Here is an 18,716-nt window from a genome sequence, read left to right as displayed (position 1 = left end):
GGACAGAAGCATTCCTGAAAGGATATGTCTTCAAGTCATTTTGAACACAGTTTCCATAGTGGGGGAAATCTTGCTGGAGACGAGCCACATTGTGCAATTCTACAACACAGGGAAATAATACGCCTTTTCTAGTTAGGGTGGCTATTGCGCTAATGAAACACCATGCCCAAAAGCAAGTCGGAGAGGAAATGGTTTATTTGGCTTCTTCATCTTAGTCCATCACTGAAGAAAGTTAGTATAGGAACTCCAATAAGGCAAGAACCTGGAGGCAGAGGCCATGGAGGGGTGCTGCTTCCTGGCTTGCTCCACACGGCTTGCTCGACCTGCATTCTGATAGAACCCAGGATTACCAACTCATGGATGACACCACCTACAGTGGACTGCATCCTTCCCCCATTGATCAGTAATTGAGAAAATGTCCTACAGCCCGAGCTCATGTCTCGTGGAGATATTTTCTCAGCCGAGGTTATCTCTTTTCAGATGACTCTAAATTGTGTCAAGCTGACATAAAAGTCACCAGCAATGCTCAGTATTACAAAGAATAGATTAGAAATCAGAACTCTAGGAACTAATACAGCCATAAAATAAAGGAAACATGTTTAAAGCGTCTAAAAGCTTAACCTTGAGGACAAAAACAAAAAGTCAATAGAGTCGTGAAAAGATAAATTGCACATTTTAAAACAATTAAATATAAATCTTAGAAAGTTTAAAAATGAATCACAAATGTTAAATAGCTTATTAGACACAGCTAAAGAAAGAATACTCAACTTGAATATAGATATGAAGAAGTTATTCAGAAGCAAGCATAAGAAAAATGACAGAATTTTTGACAAATACTAAGAAAATCCAACATATTTCTTGTTAGAGAAGACAGAGACATCAAAAGCTGAAAAGGAGGCAGAGCTTAAAAGGGAGCCGGCCTAGCATCTGTTGAAGTTCTTTCAAAACGAAAGTCCTACATTTAGAAAATGTTAGAATTAGGTGCGAGAAGAGTTAGATGCAAATATTCCCTCAATAAATTTAGCGTTCATGAAGAGAAATAACAGAGGCCCAGACAAAACCGACACATAGAGTAAGTAGGAATGCCACAGGAAATTGATTGTTGATGCTGGATAAAAGAACTATATTCACCAGCTACTGGAGTGAGTGATGCTTGCCTGAATCTCAGTAAAGGGCCAGGCCGAGGGCGCCTCAGTCTGCTTGGCCTCACCATGGCACGGTTATGATGGCACAGTTCCCCACTCAGAGGATTAAGAGTCCCTGATTTTTTCCAAGACAAATCCATAAATGGTTTTGCCATAATATGCACCCACTGCATAGTCCCAAACTGTAACATGACGGGGCCGGCTTGTTGGGGTATCTGTCCCGCCCAGTACCCCACAACCGGCAAGCCCCAAAGGAAAATCACACACAGGGCTCCATAAGGTTATAAACTGATTGGCCCATTAGGTCAGGCTACTTATTAGTTCTTATGACACATATTACCCCATTATCCTTATCCACGTTAGCACATGGCTCCGTACCTTTCTCAGCTGGGCAAGTTACATGCTGCCTCTTCCGTGGTCTGCACAGGAGTGGAGAGAGAGCTTCTGCTTCCAGAATACTCCCAGTCTCTTTGCTCCACCCCTACTTCCTGTCTGGCTTTCCCGCCTATACTGCCTGCCTGGCCAATCAACGTTTTATTAAAATACATGATTGACAGAATACAGACAATTCTCCCACACCACCAAACTTAGTTCTTCCTGAATCCCGCACCTCAGGCAGATTTATCCTATTTTAAAAGGTTTATTTGTATTATTGTCTCTGTGAGTGTATATTTTGCCTACATGTATGCCTGTGGACCTCCTGTAAAGCATACTGGTGCCCACGGAGGCCAGGACAGGGTGTCACATTCCCAGAAACAGGAGTTAAAGACTGTTGTAAGATGCCATGTGGAGGCTGGGAACCGAATCTGGGTTCTCTGTAAGAGCAACAAGTGTTCTTAATTACTGAGCCATCTCATTAACCCCCAGATTAAGATTCTTTATGCTTTTGCTGCTGGATACCTGATTTTTTTCTCCTACCTCTTCATATTTCCCTATATAGAATACCTATAACTGAAAGGCAGTTTTTAGGGTCTGTATCTTAAAATTAACAGACAGATTTTGACTATTTCTTACAATTTTGTTCTGACAGGAGTCACAATGTATTACAGTCTGGCCTCAATCTGGAGATCCTCCTGTCTCAGATTCCCAGGTTCCTGGGTTTTCAGGGCATAGATCAGTCTACTCAATCTTTGACCACTTGGAGTAGAATGATGTCATCAGAAATGCCTGTAGGAAGCTGACAGTCAGTGGATGTATTAGAAAAGGAGGTGCCTGAGCCACTGTAACACATCTGAATGTCCCCACTGGGAATGGTATGTGAAACTCTGACTTGCTCATTGAGTTTGATAAAGAAGGTGGCATGCCAATTTGGTCTTGAACATTTTGGACATGAATATGGAAATCTTAGCAGGACATTATCAAAACAAGAAGAGAGATATATAAATACTGTTCATTGTCTTGGTTTCTTTGGGCTGCATTCAGGAGTCAACTGTCTCTAAAGTACCTATGAATGTCCAATATTAGAATTCTAGTCCAGTTCCAAACAGCTTAGGGAAAACCTAGGTTTGACTTAGATGGCGATATTTTTTTTCCTACAGACTATTATTTTTAATGTGTATATGTATGTGCCCAGATTAATGTAAGAATTCTTTAATTCTACAAAACAGAAAGTTCTTTCTGAGTTTGGCTTGTTTGTTTATAGTGTTCTGGTGTTTTTGTTTTGAGACAGGGTCTCATCATGTAGTTCTGGCTAGCTTTGAACTTGCTATTTTCCCACCCAACTCTTCCTCAGTTTTAAGAAGGATGTTCTAAAAGTGCTTATAGAGTTGATTTGCAGAGTTACATCTAGTAAAGATTATGGTGTTTTCTAGAACAAAGCTCATTTCCTGTTGACCTCTACCATTGCCTACATGAGAACTCTAAGTGGAGAGCTCTGCAGATCAGCCCAGGATTTGCTTCTGGGCAGGACTATTCTGCGTAGAAATGGTTGCTTTTCCAATCCCAGCGCTGTGGTTTGAAATGGGACGTGCACCACCATTTAAAAAGACCACTACGTTTCTAGGGAAAGTGAGTATAAATCAAATTTTGGAAGTCAAATCGTATTTTTTGAGTGTCCTGGAGGACTCATCATTTACTCAACAGCACAAAGTGGGTAATCATATTGTGATGTGGTTCCTATAAGCCCAGCACACCTGCGTCACACTGTCATGGTTTTAGGGCGCACTCACTCTATAGAGGAATTTGAAGGTTTCTAGGTCTGCCTTGGACTCAATTCAAGAGAATTAAGTTATTGAGTACTGAGGCTCTTGTTACAGTCTTGTTCATAACCGTCTCAGCATGGATTCTGTAGATCATACTTTTAAGAGCCGTGGAAATCTATTATAAGTTTTAAAGTCCATTAGGAGGATTGATATGGTTTGATTGTGTGCTGATAGTCTCACGTCAGCCACAACCAGACATCCGAGTAAATAATATTAAAGTACTCTCTATAAAAATATAACAAATCTTCTATCTCTTGGCAGTGAACTAACCTTAATGATTTCATGTATTGAAAGTAAAGGCAACAGCCAGAGTCATGGGGAATTAAAGTGAAAAATGCTGAGGAAACAGAAAAGTATTTCAAAAAGGATGAAAGAAAAAGAACTTCACTAAACATCACTTTCTGTTGGAATTCCTCGATGGCTTTCAACTCACAGACAGGACAGGGTAACTGGGAACCTTAGACATATTGAAATACCCTTTCTGGAAGTGCTGTGAGGTCCGGGAAGAGAGAGGCATCTTTCTGTTGTGCTGGGCCCTGCTGGGTCAGCCTGTCTGGAGATGGTCTGGACCTTCTTTGGTGTCAGATATTGACAGTAGCTTGGTATTAGGAACTGATTTGTCAGGACTCATAAACACAAGCATCTTTTAAAACGGTGTAAGTCAAACCCATACACACACTGGTGCCCATTCAAGCTGCAAGGTTAAGGTGAAGATCCAGTTACAGCAATTTCATATACATCACACCCTTGGGTTCCATTATTTGCAGAGACAGTTGACTGACCAGAGGGGGAAAAATATCCCATTGCAGCTGTGAATGAGAAAGACAGAGCTCAAGACCACACACACACACACACACACACACACACACACGCACACGCATGCACACTCGCGTGTGCACACACACATGAAACCTTGTCTATTCTAACTTTCAGAACATCAGAATTTGGAACTATAAATAGTTCCAGTTATTATGGGGACACAGAGAAACTCAGTTATCTGTCTAAATTCATTCACGCTGTTGATTAAAATGGAGCACAGGCATTTGAACCTTCAAAAGATTAACTCTTAAAATTCGCCGGGTGTGGTGGCTGTCACCTTTTATCTTGGCACTTTAGAAGGCAAAGGACGGTAATTTCTGTGAGTTCTGGGCCAGCCAGGGCTACATAGTGTGACTTAATTTCTTAAATCAAAGCAAGTAAACAAACACCTTAAAAATCTATCTTGCTGGCTGAGGATTTATCTCAGTTACAATGTCCTGAGTATTTCCATCTTTTAGCCACAGCAAGCATGGCCACACAGGGAGAGTGGCTTATGTCCATGCTGCAGATGAAAAATTCAAACTTTGGTCCATTTAAGGTGCAGTCTTCAGGATGTCCACAGCTAAGAGGGGAAAAAGGAGGAGTAAACAAAAACTGTAAGAGGGGGATAAAAGTCAGAGAGACGACAGAAAAATATGGGGGCAAAGGAAAAAAGTGTGTGGGGGGCTGCCCATAAGACAGGGATCCTGGAAACCTCTCCAGCGGCATTTGGCCTCTAAGACCCAAAGGTCAACAAAACTGGGCGACGAGTGATTTCTACAAAGGCCAGAGGAGGTGTGGGTTTTAAATGAATAGGTTTAGACAACCCCCCTCTCCGCGATGAAGACAGAAAAAGGGGGTTGGGCTGCAGAAGTGTCCTGATCTAACCAGACAGAAAACTCGGCCAGACACTTTCAGAGGGATATTTCTCCAACTCTGTTCCGGGGACTCGCCTGGGAAAATGCCCTTGCGAGTTGGTAGGTCTAACCCGGGCCTGAGATTTTGAGTCTAAAAGTTCCAGGTAATGCTGGGCTTCCAGGAGCATCCGCATAACCTGCAAGTAAGCTCACAAACAGGAAGCTCACTTCCTGGATCCGAATCTGCATATTAACAAGATTCCCCCCCAGGTGATTCGCGCGCGCGCACATTAAACTTTGGCAACATCCTTCTAGAAGATTCTTTGTTCACGGCAAGGATCTAAAGAAAGCCTTAAGTGTTGCACGCCAACAGTCTGGCTTCCTTCTGGGGCTCCATATCTCCCAGGACAGAGATCTGTGCCCCCGCATAGCAAGCTCCTCCTGATCCTAAGCCAGTAGCAGCTCCGGGAGTTGTTCGCCTCATAATCCTCCTTGCTGGGCTCCTTCCCACCCCAACTCGCGCTTCCCTGGGGCGCCCCAGCTGTTTCCCACCCCCACGCCTAGGCTGCTACTGTGCACAGCTGGAGCCCTTCGGGGCTGGAGCTTCGGGGCTGCGGCGGCGGGGAAAGCCAGGCGGGGGCGCCGCAGACTAGGCTGTACGGAAGGAAACCGCGCCGGGCACCCGGAGCTCTGAGAGGCCCGCGGAGAAACGCGCGGGGGAGCGCGAGCTCCTCGTGGGCTGCCAAACCACGCGGCCTCTGAGCCACTCTGGGGCGACCCGGCACCGCGTGAGTCGGGGATCACACCCAGGAGGCGGCGCGTGTACCCTCGATCGGTGGTACACAGCTTCCAGCCTCGAGGGCCGGTAGTCGCCCGCCGGCTTGCCCTGAGAAAGAACCGGTTATTATTCCGAAGCTGACTGAGGGACCTGGGAGGTTCTGATTGATGCACTGACCATTCAAACTCAGCACCGCATTTTCCTGTAAACCAGCACCCGTTTTGTAGGCTTCTGGAATTGGGGGCAGGTGGATGTTTGCAGATGGGGCAGGATCAGTTTGCTAAGAAACCCGGGATCAAAAACGCAATTTACAAAAGGGAGATTTTTTTTTTTTTTTACAAGGTGGAGGAAGTGGCTGGACAGCCAAGGCCGCTGATCGCCGCCTTGTGTACTCGCCCCCGGCCCGCTTGCAGCTAGGCGCGATCCGGCTGCAGCGCAGAGCGAGGATTTCGCAGGAAGAGGAGACTGTGGGGCGTGGGGTTTGCGTGCGGCCAGGAGGGGCGACCCCGCATCCCCACGCCGCTGGCCAGATCGAGCTGGCGCCGCGCTCATGCCTCGAAGCGGCGCGAAGCGGGGATTCTCTGCCAGCAGCTTGGTGTTCAAGGCCAAGTGGGACGGGTGGTTGAGAGTTAACACCTTTGCATAACGGGCTGAGGTCTGGGATGTCAGCCCGGGCCCCTGCCTACACAGACCAAGGCGAGAGTTTCGCAGAGGACGTCAAACAGAACCTGGAGTCTGAACATTTCCGAAAGCCTACGTGTCCGGTTTTGAGGCTCATCGGGTTTGTTCAAACTTTCGCGAGTGTGTGAACGTACGCGTGTCTCCACCCTCTCCTGCTCCCCTCCACCCCCACCCCGCCCTCGCGGGCCGAAGTCGTCCTATATAGCGATGATAAATATCCCTGTTGATCACTTGATTGATTACCTCCCTGAAAGGTCACGCGGGCTCGCAGTAATTTCCTTTTGCCTAAGGCTCCCTTTTCACTTTCACTCCAGCGCGACAGCTCCGAGTACACGGGATCTTTATTTTTGATTTTAACCCCTAAATGCAACCCCTCCCGAAAACAATGCAGACAAGAAAAATCGAATAAAATCAACTCGAGACCTTTCTGTACACTCTCAGCCTCCCTCCCGGTCTTGACTCCTTTCTTCTTTCTGGTCGCTCCCGCCCCCTCCTACTCGGGGCGGGGGGCCCTCTCCCCAGCTCCAATGTATTCTGGACACTGTTTAATAGATGAGTGTCTTGCAAGTAAACTCAGGCGTCCCTTGGGTCTGCATTTCATGTCTGTGACGCTCTCCCTTTCTCTCCTGTGGACTGAAAATTCGGATTTAAACCACTAGACAAGCTATTAATTTAGCTAGGCTACCCAGGGTCCTGAACCCAATTAATTTCTAATAATTATAGCCCAAGGGGGCTAGATAGATCTCCTTGCCCCTTTCTTTTATTGCCACCCCACGCCACCGAGGTCAGCGTATAATAATAAAGTGTATATTTTGAAAGCGATCCACAGAACAAGTGAGTTATTGCAATGAATGAAAATTGTTTCCATTTTGGCTAATTGAGCCCCTGGCCGAAAGCTGGACTCTGAGACTAAATAAAGAGAACTGTTTCATTTCAACATGAAGAAACTCCTGCTTACCTCTGGTCACCCAGCGAGAGTTTAATTTCTTAACAGCCAACCTGAAACCCAGCGTTGGGTAAACAGTATTAATAATTACATTACAATGATTAAATTAATCTTGCTGGTAGCTGGGCGAATATAGGTTGCATTCAATAGCACGTAAAGTTCACTGCACAAAGACAATAGGCCAAGAAATACCTCCGTAAAGAATTCAAACTTTCTTCCAAAGGTACTGGGGCTGGCTCAGTTATTGTGCCAGGAAAGGAAAGGAAAATTTCCGGTGGCAATGTACAGTATTGAAAATCGGCTCCTCACTATTGCTAGCATAAATTAAAGAAACTGTTGAGAAAAGGTATACTAGCCTGTCTCTTGCTTTTCGATAGCCTATCTTCCTTTCAACTCCCACTTCTGTCTCCCTACTTCTGCTCAGAAAAACAAAGAAACAAAACACACACACACACACACACACACACACACACACACACACACACACCAAGCAAACCCAAAAAGTAAGCTCATAGATTTTTTTCAAGGAGTCACTGCTTTCAGGATGCCAGCTTCCCTGGAAGAAAAGGCAAGAAAAACTTAGGTCCCGTGCGGCTGCCCCCCCCCCCCAAGAAACGAATTCGAGGAGAATGAAAGGCTGGTTGGTGCGTTTGCAGGGACAGAGAAAGCAGCTTCAGCTTCACCAAATTGTCGCGGGAGACCCCACCGCCCCACTTTCCACTCCGCTTGAGCCAGGGACTGCTTAGGTCTCTGGTTAGAAGGTGCTAGCAACTCCCGAGGCCACAGCAGACAGTCACCTGCTGAGATCTCACGCCTGGGACCGGGGCAGGTGGAACTGACAGGGGCCCGGAGCTTGGGAATGGGAACCCGCTGGGGGCAGCCTCAGGGACCACCGAGTAGCAGGCAGCAGGCGGTGGTGCGCAACCGCCTGAGGAGCATTTGCTCCATCAGGTTGAACACATTTGAACTAGAAACTTAGTTCTTTTATTACTGCACACTTAGGGCAGGAAACAAGAGACAGGGAGAGAAAAGCAAGGGGGAGAAAAAGGAAAAGAAACCAGCTTTGAAGTTTGAAAAACTTAAAAATGATATTGTGAATGCTTTGATTTATTAGTTTATTCATTTAGGTTTTTTTATTTTTAAATTTGTTTTGTTTTGAAGAAGGGTGCCACCTCTGTCTTCTCACAGTGAGTTGGCTTGGGGACACAAAAGACTATGTTTGCTACCTCAGTTAGAAGTCAGATTCAACCACTTCTGCCGAAACTTTAGAAAGACCTTTGAGAAAGACCAGCGCACTGAAAGAAGGGAAAGGGGGCTTAAACACCAGAGGAGGTCCACACCCCGAGCTGTTTTCCATTGCTCTGGTCCCTCAACCTTCTGTATAAATTTAAAAGACCGATATCTTTACATCTAGGGATTCAGATACTTTGGATTAAGCCCTGTCTTTCCACCTCTATCTATTGCTCTTTGCTGAAACCACCCTTTCCTATAGTCAACCCCATGATTTGTACTTTCTCAGCGTAAAAAAATAAAAAAGTCAAGTGTCCAAGTGGGTCTTGTTTTTAACCTCAGAGTTTGGCGACATGGTCCCTTCTTCTTCTTCTACTTTTTTTTTTTTTATAGAAAATTCCACCAGATCTAACCCAGGTATTGACAGACTCCCTAGGGTCCAGGTAAAGGGATCCTGTAGGGAGGTGAGAAGGGTAGCTGCTGCTTGCATCACATCTATTCTTTCTTTAATCTCCACAGAGTGTCCAGTGAAACGAAATATCCTAGTCCAGAATACTGTGCTGGCCCCTAGATGCCAGGCCCTGGAGAATTACACTCCTTTCAGGGGGGCCCAAACACCTCTAGATTCTGGGATCCTCTTGGGCTGTCCTCGGTCTTCTAGCCAAAGTCTCTTATAGATAAGAAGGTGCTGCATGAACTCCTTGCCTGTCAGCCTAGTAGGTTTCCCTAGAGAATTTGATCTCTCCAGAGTTTCTCAAGCTCATGTCTCTTTTTTTCCCCAAGGACATGTACTGGTTAGAAGGGGGACACTCCTAAGCAGAGAGGAGCTAGTAGATTTGGGGGATTTTCGAAGTCGTGGACCTGTGTTGACTCACATGCAGACTTTGCACATACTAAAAGTACATGCATGCACACCTGCGTGCACAGGCAACTGGAGCTCTAGCAGGTCTTGTGAAATCCCAGACGCCTCTTGGGGGAAGGGGAGATGGCAGACCCCTAGTGTTCTTGTATGTGGACACGGGGAACTTCCTCCTTTGGAAGCTGTTTCACTCCCGTTCTCTGTCATTTCCTCCTTTACCTCCTCTTTTTCTTCCTCCTATTTCAAGGTTGCACATCTTGGGATGCTCCCTTGGGAGCTGTAGCTTGGCTCTCCGGGGACCTGTATTTTACAGCTGGACGCCCCTGGAATTACACGGATCTGCAGAAGGAAAGGTGGTAAGTATCTTTAGTTGGAATAGGTCCTGTAAGCTTTGGTTCTGGCCCCCCAAAGCCCATCAGAACGGAACCTAGATGTTAGGTCTCTCACAACTCCAGTCCTAGTTTAGACAAAATGAGTACCAACAGGTGCAACCGGAGTGTTCTCAACAAACCCACTTGCACCCCCCCTTCTCTATCAGAACTGGTGCCCAGGACCAGCTTTCCTTTCCCGCTTGCTCTGACTTGAGTGCTGTTGCAGCCCTGACACTGAAAAGGTTGCAATTTTCTTTTATAGTGTCTGGCAGGATTTGCAGCAGATTTTAATAGAGACATAAATAGCACGTAGAAGGTATTGAACACAACTATTTAATGCAAGGTTGTATCAAGAGAAAAATCCATACTGAGTTAGGAGTGATTCATACCTTGAACACACCTAACCCCTTGCGTCCTCATTTCTGCCTGTACAACTTCATTAGTAATTCTGTAATTAAAGCACATTTCAACAATGCACTTTTTGTATTTTCTAGGTATGCGTTTGGAATTTCCCCTCTTCCTCCTTCTGGTGACCCCAGAGGTTGTAGGTTTCAGAGAGTGAGTGGAAATGGCAGGCGGGCTGCGCTGCAGCAGGAGGCCGGAAGGTGACGGCCGACCTTAGGCGAGGCAGGAGGTCTTGGATGTCAAGCGTCCGAGCCCGCCGGGACCTGGGAATGAAGGGCATTTGTTGCTACTTGATGGGAAAAGACTGCTGAAATGTTCCAAGGATAGCAGCTACCGTTGGTGCTACAACTAAAATCGAGAAACGGTTATTCATCCAAAGCGGAAGCCCCAGGAACTTCAGTAGGAGAGCAACAGCAACAACAGCTCTCTCAAGTTCAAGATGCTTCTCGTCTTCTCCTGGATAATGCGTTCACGGTCCAGCCCTCAACCTAGTTCTTTTGTAGAGGGAAAGATTTATCCTGAAGTTTTTTCCCTCCTCCTCTCTTGTTTCCCTTATAGACAATGCAATTTATGGCGGAGAAAACATTAATAATAATTATAATGCAGGCTTATTGTTGACTCCCACACAGACATACTTCTCTGTCCCACGAATCAATTCTCTGTCCAAGACTTTTCATTTCTTTTATTTTTTCTTTTTTCCTTTGGGCGAGGTGTCTGCTTCCCTCCAGCTCCCCGCGCTCGCTCCCCGCCCCCTGCCGCCCTCCCCGTAGCTCCCTTTCTCCGCCTCCTCGGCGATTGCCATCTGACAAGATCTCCAAATCAAAGTGATAAATCGCTCCAAACTTTTTTTGGCGGCGTTGAGATGTTGGAGGGGCGTCTAGCGCGCATGTGCGAAGGTGTCCAAACTGACAATGCTAGAGATAGCGAGTGTGGATTGAGAGAAAGAGAGAGAGGGAGGGAGAGAGAGTGAAAGACCGAGTGTGGAAGTGTGTGTGCGTGCGTGACACACACACACACACACACACAGAGGGGAGAGAGATAGAGAGAGAGAGAGAGAGAGAGAGGGGGAGAGAGAGAGAGAGAGAGAGAGAGAGAGAGAGAGAGAGAGAGAGAGAGAGAGAGACCAAAAGAAGGAAAAGATCCAAGAAAAAATAACCAACCACCCAGCAGCGACTGCAGGACTGGGCACAGCATGAGATCCAAAGGCAGGGCAAGGAAACTGGCCACAAGTAGGTGCAATATCCCTTTTCTATTGGCTTTTCCCCCTCCTCTGCCATCTTGCATATCTGTCTCTAGCGCTCGGGAAGAGAGCGCGGGCTGCTTTGGCGCGGGGCCCCGGGTAGAAGGCAAGCATAGCGCAGCCTGCAGCCCCAGCAACCTGCCGATTCTAGTCTCCGTGCCCTGGCTCTTGCTTTTGGTGCGGAGGAGCCACGGTAGCCCTAAGTCCCGCACCAGGACCAGCTGTGGCAACTCCCGGGTGGGGGTGGGGGCAGCAAAAGGCTGGGTGGGAGGGAGGAGAGCGCGCGAGAGTGAACGTGAAGGGGTGGGGGGGGAAGGAGAGTGTGTCCCCCTCCCCTCCCTTCCCCCCAGGCGGGGGAGAGTCGCCTCTGGCCAACCAGCTAGTCCCCGGAGCGGGAGGAGGGAGGGAGCGGGGGGGGGGGAGCGGGCAGGGGAAGGGCGCCTTTCCGAGTCTCGGTTTGTTTCTGGGGTTTGGAATGGGTGGCGGGCTCCGAGGGAGCCGGGGTGACGGCGGCAGCAGCGGCGGCTGGCTGCCGCGGTGGAGTTGGGAAAAGTTGCGAGGCAGCCGCTTGCAAGTTGCGCGGGGCGAGCGGGCTGCGTCGAGCCGCGGCTGCGGTAGTGGGCGCTGTGCGCTCGGTCCTACGGCGCGGCGGCGTGAACTGCGCGGCCAGAGTCCCGGGGAAGAGGAGGCGGAGGGGAGCCGTGGTCCTGGGGCTGGATGGGGGGGAGCATTGGCAGCACCGAGCGTCGGGTTCCGCAGATTCACTCGGCAGGTGGGGTGAGAGGAGGCCGCGCCTGCGCTCCCAGGCCCTGGCGTGGAGGGCAAGCGGCCAGCCGCGAAGGCGGTGCAGACAAGGCCGGGAGGGCGCGCTCCGACCCGAGAACCCCGGGCTGGCAGGGCGCCGAGTGACCCCCAGGGGGCGGGCTGTCGGAACTTGGGGCCGCCGAGAGGGCGCAGCTCAGCCTGCGGCTCTCTTGCTGGGTGCAGCCGGGGTCCCAGGTCACTCATTCTCCCCGGCGCCCTCTCTCTGACCGGAAAGAAGCAGTCTCGGTCACGCCAGACTAGGCAGTGGGGTTTGGGGCCAGGGGCGACGGGACTCCCATCCCCCACTACCACTCTTTTAGTGACGCTCCTGGACAGGGTAGGACAGGGTAGGATGGGAAGCGCTGCAAAGCTTGGGCTAGTAGGTGACTAGTCTGTGTTTATTCAAAATCTGCTCTGCGTCGAAGGGAACACGGCGGGCAGTCTGCAGCATTCTCCCTCGTTGTCAGAACTGCTTCGGGAGGGGACCGGCCAGGCCGCCCTTGGCTCTCACACTTGGATTTACGGAATACCAAACTAATTGTTTTGTTTCGGACCAGAGAGGCGAGAGATGGTACGTGGGTAGTCTGTTTTCCCCCAGCGAAGTCCCCAAGCGACCCCCTACGGCACACAGGGCGCATGTTGGCACCGCGGCGCCGGCCATAGTCTCAGCCTCCTCAGCGCACTGCGTTGGAGACTCCAACGAGTTGCCCGGCGAGACGCCGGCCTCCCAAGCGCCTTTCCAGAGCTTCAGCTATTCCGAACTCGTGCCGCGCACTCACATACTCCCTAGTGGCGTCTTTTCCCTCGGAACTCAGGTCGTAGGGATCAACCTAAATTCAGGGCCGGCTGCTCTCTGCCTACCACCGCTCATTTTACTTCGTTGCAACAGTGTAAAGTGCGCCAGCGGAACTGTTTTTTTTTTTCCTGTTGGCTTTTCATTGAGCTCGATGTCTTTTTTAAAATTTTCATCCGAGAGGTAACAAATGCACACATGTTTAATGGCTTTAAGATTTCAAAGGTTAGGGTGTGTGTGTGTGTGTGTGTGTGTGTGTGTGTGTGTTTGAGAGGAGGTGGGGAGATCGTTTCAACTGAGCAGTAAGTTGTGAAATAAAAGCCCAAGGTTTTGCACATTGCCTTGTTGCCCGGCATCCTAGGAAGCGAAAGCAGAACGCAAAATCCTTCGAATTTTCCTAAGCACCCCCTCCCCGCGCCCTAGCTGTTTTAATTAGTAAGCAAGCTGTACACCGTGCAGCCCACTCAGCGTTGAGAGGTTGAGCCTCATTTCTGATCTGATGGGACTTGTCAGTCACCGCATGTGAGACACATTGATTTTTGTCTCCTGTGGATAAGGATGCCCCTGTGCTCCTACAGAGCAGGACCCAGCCTTAGGAACTTCTGCTGAGCCTCAGGTTCCCACCAGCCGGGCTTTACTACTTCAGCTGTCTTCCTGAAACACCGGCGCTGCCCGTGCAGTTTTCCAGCTACAGTCTGGGCAATAAAGGAAATCATAGCAAAACTAGAGATTTTTGTATTTTAAAGCGCTATTTCCTTTTGCCGAACAGTGCGTGGCGGAGGAGGTGGCTGGTGACCCCTGCGGTGCAATCATCCAAGGGAAACTTAGCTGATTTTTCTTTTCTCTTTCCTTTTCTTTTTTCTTTTTCTTCTTGAGTTTGGAAAAGGTGATATCACCAGAATATATGAAACAAAACAAGAAAAAAACGCCAATTTACTGTAATCGTGGCAAATGAAATAAAATAGACAGAAACAGATCTTTCTCCGATAGTTGATTATTCTTTTTATCTTTCGTGTAAGACTTAAGTGGACGTCAATTTAGCTTGGTCTTGGCTAAAGCTCAGGAGCCCACGGTGGGAGACCAGAGACCACATACCCTGAAAATAGTCCCCGATGTTACACGGACAGATTGAATGCACAATCTTGAGCCTAACTTGTAGGACTTATTCGTACACAATATTTGAAACCGATAATTTCGTTGTAAACCATATTGAGAAGACATGAAAGTTTAATGTTAAAAAATAAAGAAAGGGAAAAGCAAGAAAATCGAAATATGTACTGTCTTACATTTGAATCTTCAAGAAAAGAAAACTAAATAAGCCAAGCCCACTCTTGGCAGTCAGGAGACTTCTCAGTCGTTTTATCTGGGGTGGCCTGGGGTTGCTAGAGAAGCACCTGGGCCTGGCCAGGAATTCCAGTTGCCACTCTTCTCAGTGTTGCAAAGGAAGTGAGGTAGGGTCTGCTGTGCACTGTGCACGTCTGGCGTCTAAAATACCGAAAGAAAACGCACTCCACATCCCCAAAGTACCAGCCTGCAGGGTTTCAGTCAAAACAATGAACAAGTTTCATCAGTAACCCCCATAGTTGCGGAAGGGACAACATTATCAGAACCCTGGCTGGAGGCACTTGTTCTGACCTTGATCTTTGTTTGAAAACAGGGTCCGAAGTTGGAAAGGTGCATGCCAGTTCTGCTTCCCCTGTTTAAACTCGCCCTTGTAGCCCAGCAGCTAGACTGAATTCTGAAGACAATTCACAGCCGGGTTCAGGCTGAACTGCCGCGTGCTCACTCGTCTTAAGAAGTGGTACCGAGTAGCAGCTTTGCTTTCTAGCATGCGTTTATTTGTTTATTCCAGGCTGCTTTGAAGAAGGAAAAACCATTCTCCCGGTGGAGGCTGAGGCCCCTTCTAGGAAGACATTTCATTCGCCATTATTTGATCATTACCCTGGCTTAGGGCTTCTTTATTACGTTTGGCACTTTGAGGCACCATTTCGCTTCTTTTCACGCCCCCTCTTGGATTTGTGTTTAGGGGAAGGTTAGCTTTGCCTTTCTTTCTCGCCTCATCCCCACCACTGTGGGAGAGGACGGTTCATTAGCTGCAGAGCCTTATGTGCCTGGACTTTCAGGTTTTGGCGACTGTGTCCCTCTGTCCCTGTGTCTAAGTCTGAGTGAGCTGGTAAGTTTTAAGGATAGCCCCTTCTCAAGCTTTCTTAATCAAGGTCTCTCCCTGAGCAGAGGCCTAGCCTTCTGTACAGACACTCAGTATACAGGCAAACTGTGGAATAGAAATTAACAAATCCCCCTCTCTCCCTTTGAAGTTAAAGGTGGGTCTTGTAAGCAGTTTCTTTTTTAACATCTAAGTGTTTGAGAGTTTATTTTGTTTTACTTTTGGAATTGGAGGGGGAGTGGGTTGTGTAACAGAGGCTACAGAATGGACCAGAGCAGGAAGGCCACAGCTGAGGACTCATGGCTGAGTCTAACCCAGGCTGGAGGAACAAGGGGGCAAGGCTAGTAGCTGGGTTCCCACCTTGGCGGCTTCTTTCCTGGCATCCCCCCTCCCCCGGAGTGGCAAGCGGGCCACAAGGTGGGGGGATTTGACTTGTTTGGTCATAGGTTCTTTTCTGGTTCTCAAGGTACGGGAGCTAGATGGAGCTCAATTCTTTACAATCCATGACATCTCCTCCTCTTCATTTCCAAAGTGCTGGCCCTTATGGGGTGTCCGGGTGGGGCATGCAAAGTCCCAGGAATGAAGAAGCCAGAGGTCCCTCAGAGCATACTGTTTCCAGTCCCTTCCAGCCCCTCTGCCTTCCCAGACTTCTTGCTTTGAGCTTAAGGCTTTGGTTAGACGGTGCACTCCCACTTCAACCCCAGGGTGCTTATGCTTAGTGTTTGGCACACCATTTGCCTTGAGCCTTATTTTCTGTAACAGTGTAGACATATGCAACCCGTGCACACAACTCTCATAGTTCTGTCCCACTTCTGAAACTTTCTTGTGCACATTCTCATTTACTTATTCCCTCCGTAGGGCATTCCCCAAGGCATCCTGGTAGAGGAGGGCATGGGCCAGGAGGAGACAGACACTGCAAGGATGCCAAGCATTGTTTTCTGAAGTGATGCTTAACCCTTTCTGAACTGGATGGAGGCTGCTGTCCAGGCGTGTCTGTAGCAGCTGGTGGGTCTGTTTTTCCTTCTGACGTTCCTTCAACATTTCCCCACCCCACTAGCCAGGATCCTTTTTCTAAAATTAGATTTTTTCCCTCTCCCTACTCTCTGGCCTCCTGAGGAGTTTAATGGGATTTTCAAGGAACTTGTCCATGTAGAGAGGACAGCACTGTGGGGAAGGACCAGAGAGAGGCAGAATGCTTCTTCCAGACTTGTAGGTTGCATACACTTGGTAACCCCGCCCTTAGCACACACAGAGGAAATATTTCTTGTTCGCTGCTTTTGCTTACTTGCCATGCAAGGAACTTCAGAGAAGTTTCTGCACAGCAGAGAAGCTGCTTACAAAAGTCTTGAGTGTGAGAGTGCTCTATCTCAGCACTGAAGAGTTAACACACTTGCCCTCTCCTCCTTGGAAGCACCCTGGTTGGGGCAGGTTATATGAGTGTGGCTCAGTTACTGCTGTGTGCAGAACTAATGGCTTCTACCTTTTTAGTTCAAGTGGGAGGAGAGAAAGTCCCAATGGGTCCCACTGGAGACCAGGCCCTGGCTCCTGGCCAGTTCTGTACAATGTCAACATTGAATATTTGAATTCCCAGACTCCATTTAACAAGTTTCTAAATAAATAAACTCATTGTGTGTCTGTGTTTAAAATTATTTCACCTCTTTCATAAAAGCTTATTGCATTGGTCTTGCAAGTTGATATTCAAAAAACAAAATAAAATAAAATAAACAAACAAGCAGAGCTTAAGGCATCTTTAACAGCTAGAGCCCCACAATGTGTGTGTTTTGCAAAGCCATCTTCGTACTTGGGTGTGAGTCGAGGGTCCTTAGAAGCTGAGGTATTCTGTGTGACAGGATAGCAAATCAGAATAAAATAAAACAACATAAAATAGTATTAAATAAAAAGTTCAGAAGGAGAGCACTTTAGAATAAAACAAATTCGTAAGATAGAACACACTAAGTTCAGAAAGTCAGTGAAATCATGCCTAGAGGGAGTGTGTGATTATGTGACTCCAGTGAGTTATTTGATAATGTTGAGCACTGGGTTCTTAGGATTTTCCTGATATCTATGGCTATATAGACCTTGTGCAGAACTCTACTTATGGAATTTGTTTCTGGGCATTTCCCTTGTCTCTGTGTAAGCTGGATGCAATAGATACCTGTATGTTATTCCAGTGTTTCATTTTGGTCAAAAGAACAATATGAACCTTACGGTTTTCCTCATTTTTCAGCATTTTTGGGCAACCACATAGTGTTTTATGTTGATGGGAGCAGCATGCCATATTGTTCTAAGAAGTACTCTTTTTATTTTATTTTATTTTTAACAAAAACAAGCTCCAGGTCTCTTGCAAGTGTGGACTCCATCTGGAGTTGTTAGGAAAGAAAGTGGAATTTGCTTTAATTTATTTGTGTAAATTCCATTATTAAAAAGAATGGGATTTGAAAGGGCACATAGCAAAACCCATAACGTTGAGCTGGTAACGTGGAGAGCTCAAAGCCAAGGGAAAAATACCACCAACGCATGCAAACCCTGAAATAGATTACAATGACCTCAGCCATTTTCATTTTCAGAAATAATAGCCATGATTAAAGTGGGGGGAGAGTTGGACTTGGAACGGAGCTCTTCTGCATTATTGTAAAAGTTCTTTTGTCGTTAAAGAACTGTTTCATTATAGAGGGAAAAAGCAACTGAATTTTTTTAATCAAATTCCAGACTCTTCAAATGTGTTCATTCTGGAATTGCTTTAATTTTGACTCTAGATATTCTTATTCAACAACAAACATGTTTTTGGTTTACTGTATGTCCAGCCCAATCACTGAGTACTAATTTTATTATAATTCTAAAGGATAAATTATCTAGAAAACAGATTTTATTAATTCTTTTAGTAAGTAGCTGCTCGGGAGTCAATGAGTGTCACAGGGAGGACGGAGGAAGATTCTTAGCCTTGTTAAGAGTCTGCCTGAGGATCTAATTTTGTACCTCGGTGTTGTTCAAATGATGGCATTTATGAAAGCCCTTCTATGCAGCCCTTGGTAGGGTTTGGTGATATTTTAGACAACAAATATTAATGAAGTCCTGCTGTGTGGTCGGCTCCATGCTCGGCGATGCATGGTTTCAGCTCTCATGAACATTTAAGTGTGCACAACCGTGTTTGAATTGAGTGTGATCCCTGATTGAATAGCCAGGTCAGCTTCAAGCTATTGGATGCCTCTTGCAAAGTGGGAGCAATAACACTCCTCTCCCTGAGCATCTTTGCCTGTGAAGTGGGAATAATCACACCACTCTCCCTGGGCTCTTTATTAGTGAAGTGGAAGTAATAATACCATCGTCCCTGGGCACTGGTCAAGAAGTAATGAGTGTTCATCAGGTGAACGTTTGCCAAGTACCTAAGCCTCAATCAATTAGTCAGTCAATCAATCCATCTCAATCTTTTCTTGTCTGATTTAT

General features: G+C 47.3%; 1 protein-coding gene and 1 long non-coding RNA gene across 14 annotated transcripts in view; one reads left to right on the top strand and one right to left on the bottom strand.

The window, feature by feature from the left end:
- Positions 1-8,507: 8,507 nt before the first annotated feature.
- Positions 8,508-11,121, bottom strand: LOC146890027 (uncharacterized). The gene is made up of 2 exons (XR_014999299.2): positions 10,256-11,121; positions 8,508-9,834 (listed from the first exon to the last, which is right to left on the bottom strand). It is a non-coding gene; the product is annotated as an uncharacterized LOC146890027 (long non-coding RNA).
- A 247-nt stretch (positions 11,122-11,368) lies between these two features.
- Positions 11,369-18,716, top strand: part of Mecom (MDS1 and EVI1 complex locus) — a 562,715-nt gene continuing 555,367 nt past the window's right edge. For all 13 annotated transcript variants that reach the window (XM_087899579.1, XM_087899575.1, XM_087899573.1 and 10 more), the window contains exon 1: positions 11,369-11,500. In XM_087899579.1, the coding sequence (XP_087755705.1) occupies positions 11,464-11,500 (37 nt within the window). In that variant the 5' untranslated portion in view covers positions 11,369-11,463. The remainder of the gene's footprint in view (positions 11,501-18,716) is intronic.

The sequence above is a fragment of the Myodes glareolus genome, chromosome 20 (assembly GCF_982192425.1).
Source record: "Myodes glareolus chromosome 20, mMyoGla1.1, whole genome shotgun sequence".
Classification (NCBI taxonomy): Eukaryota; Metazoa; Chordata; class Mammalia; order Rodentia; family Cricetidae; genus Myodes; species Myodes glareolus.
Note: the sequence above shows the minus strand (reverse complement) of the source record. Positions and strands in the feature narration are given on the sequence as shown.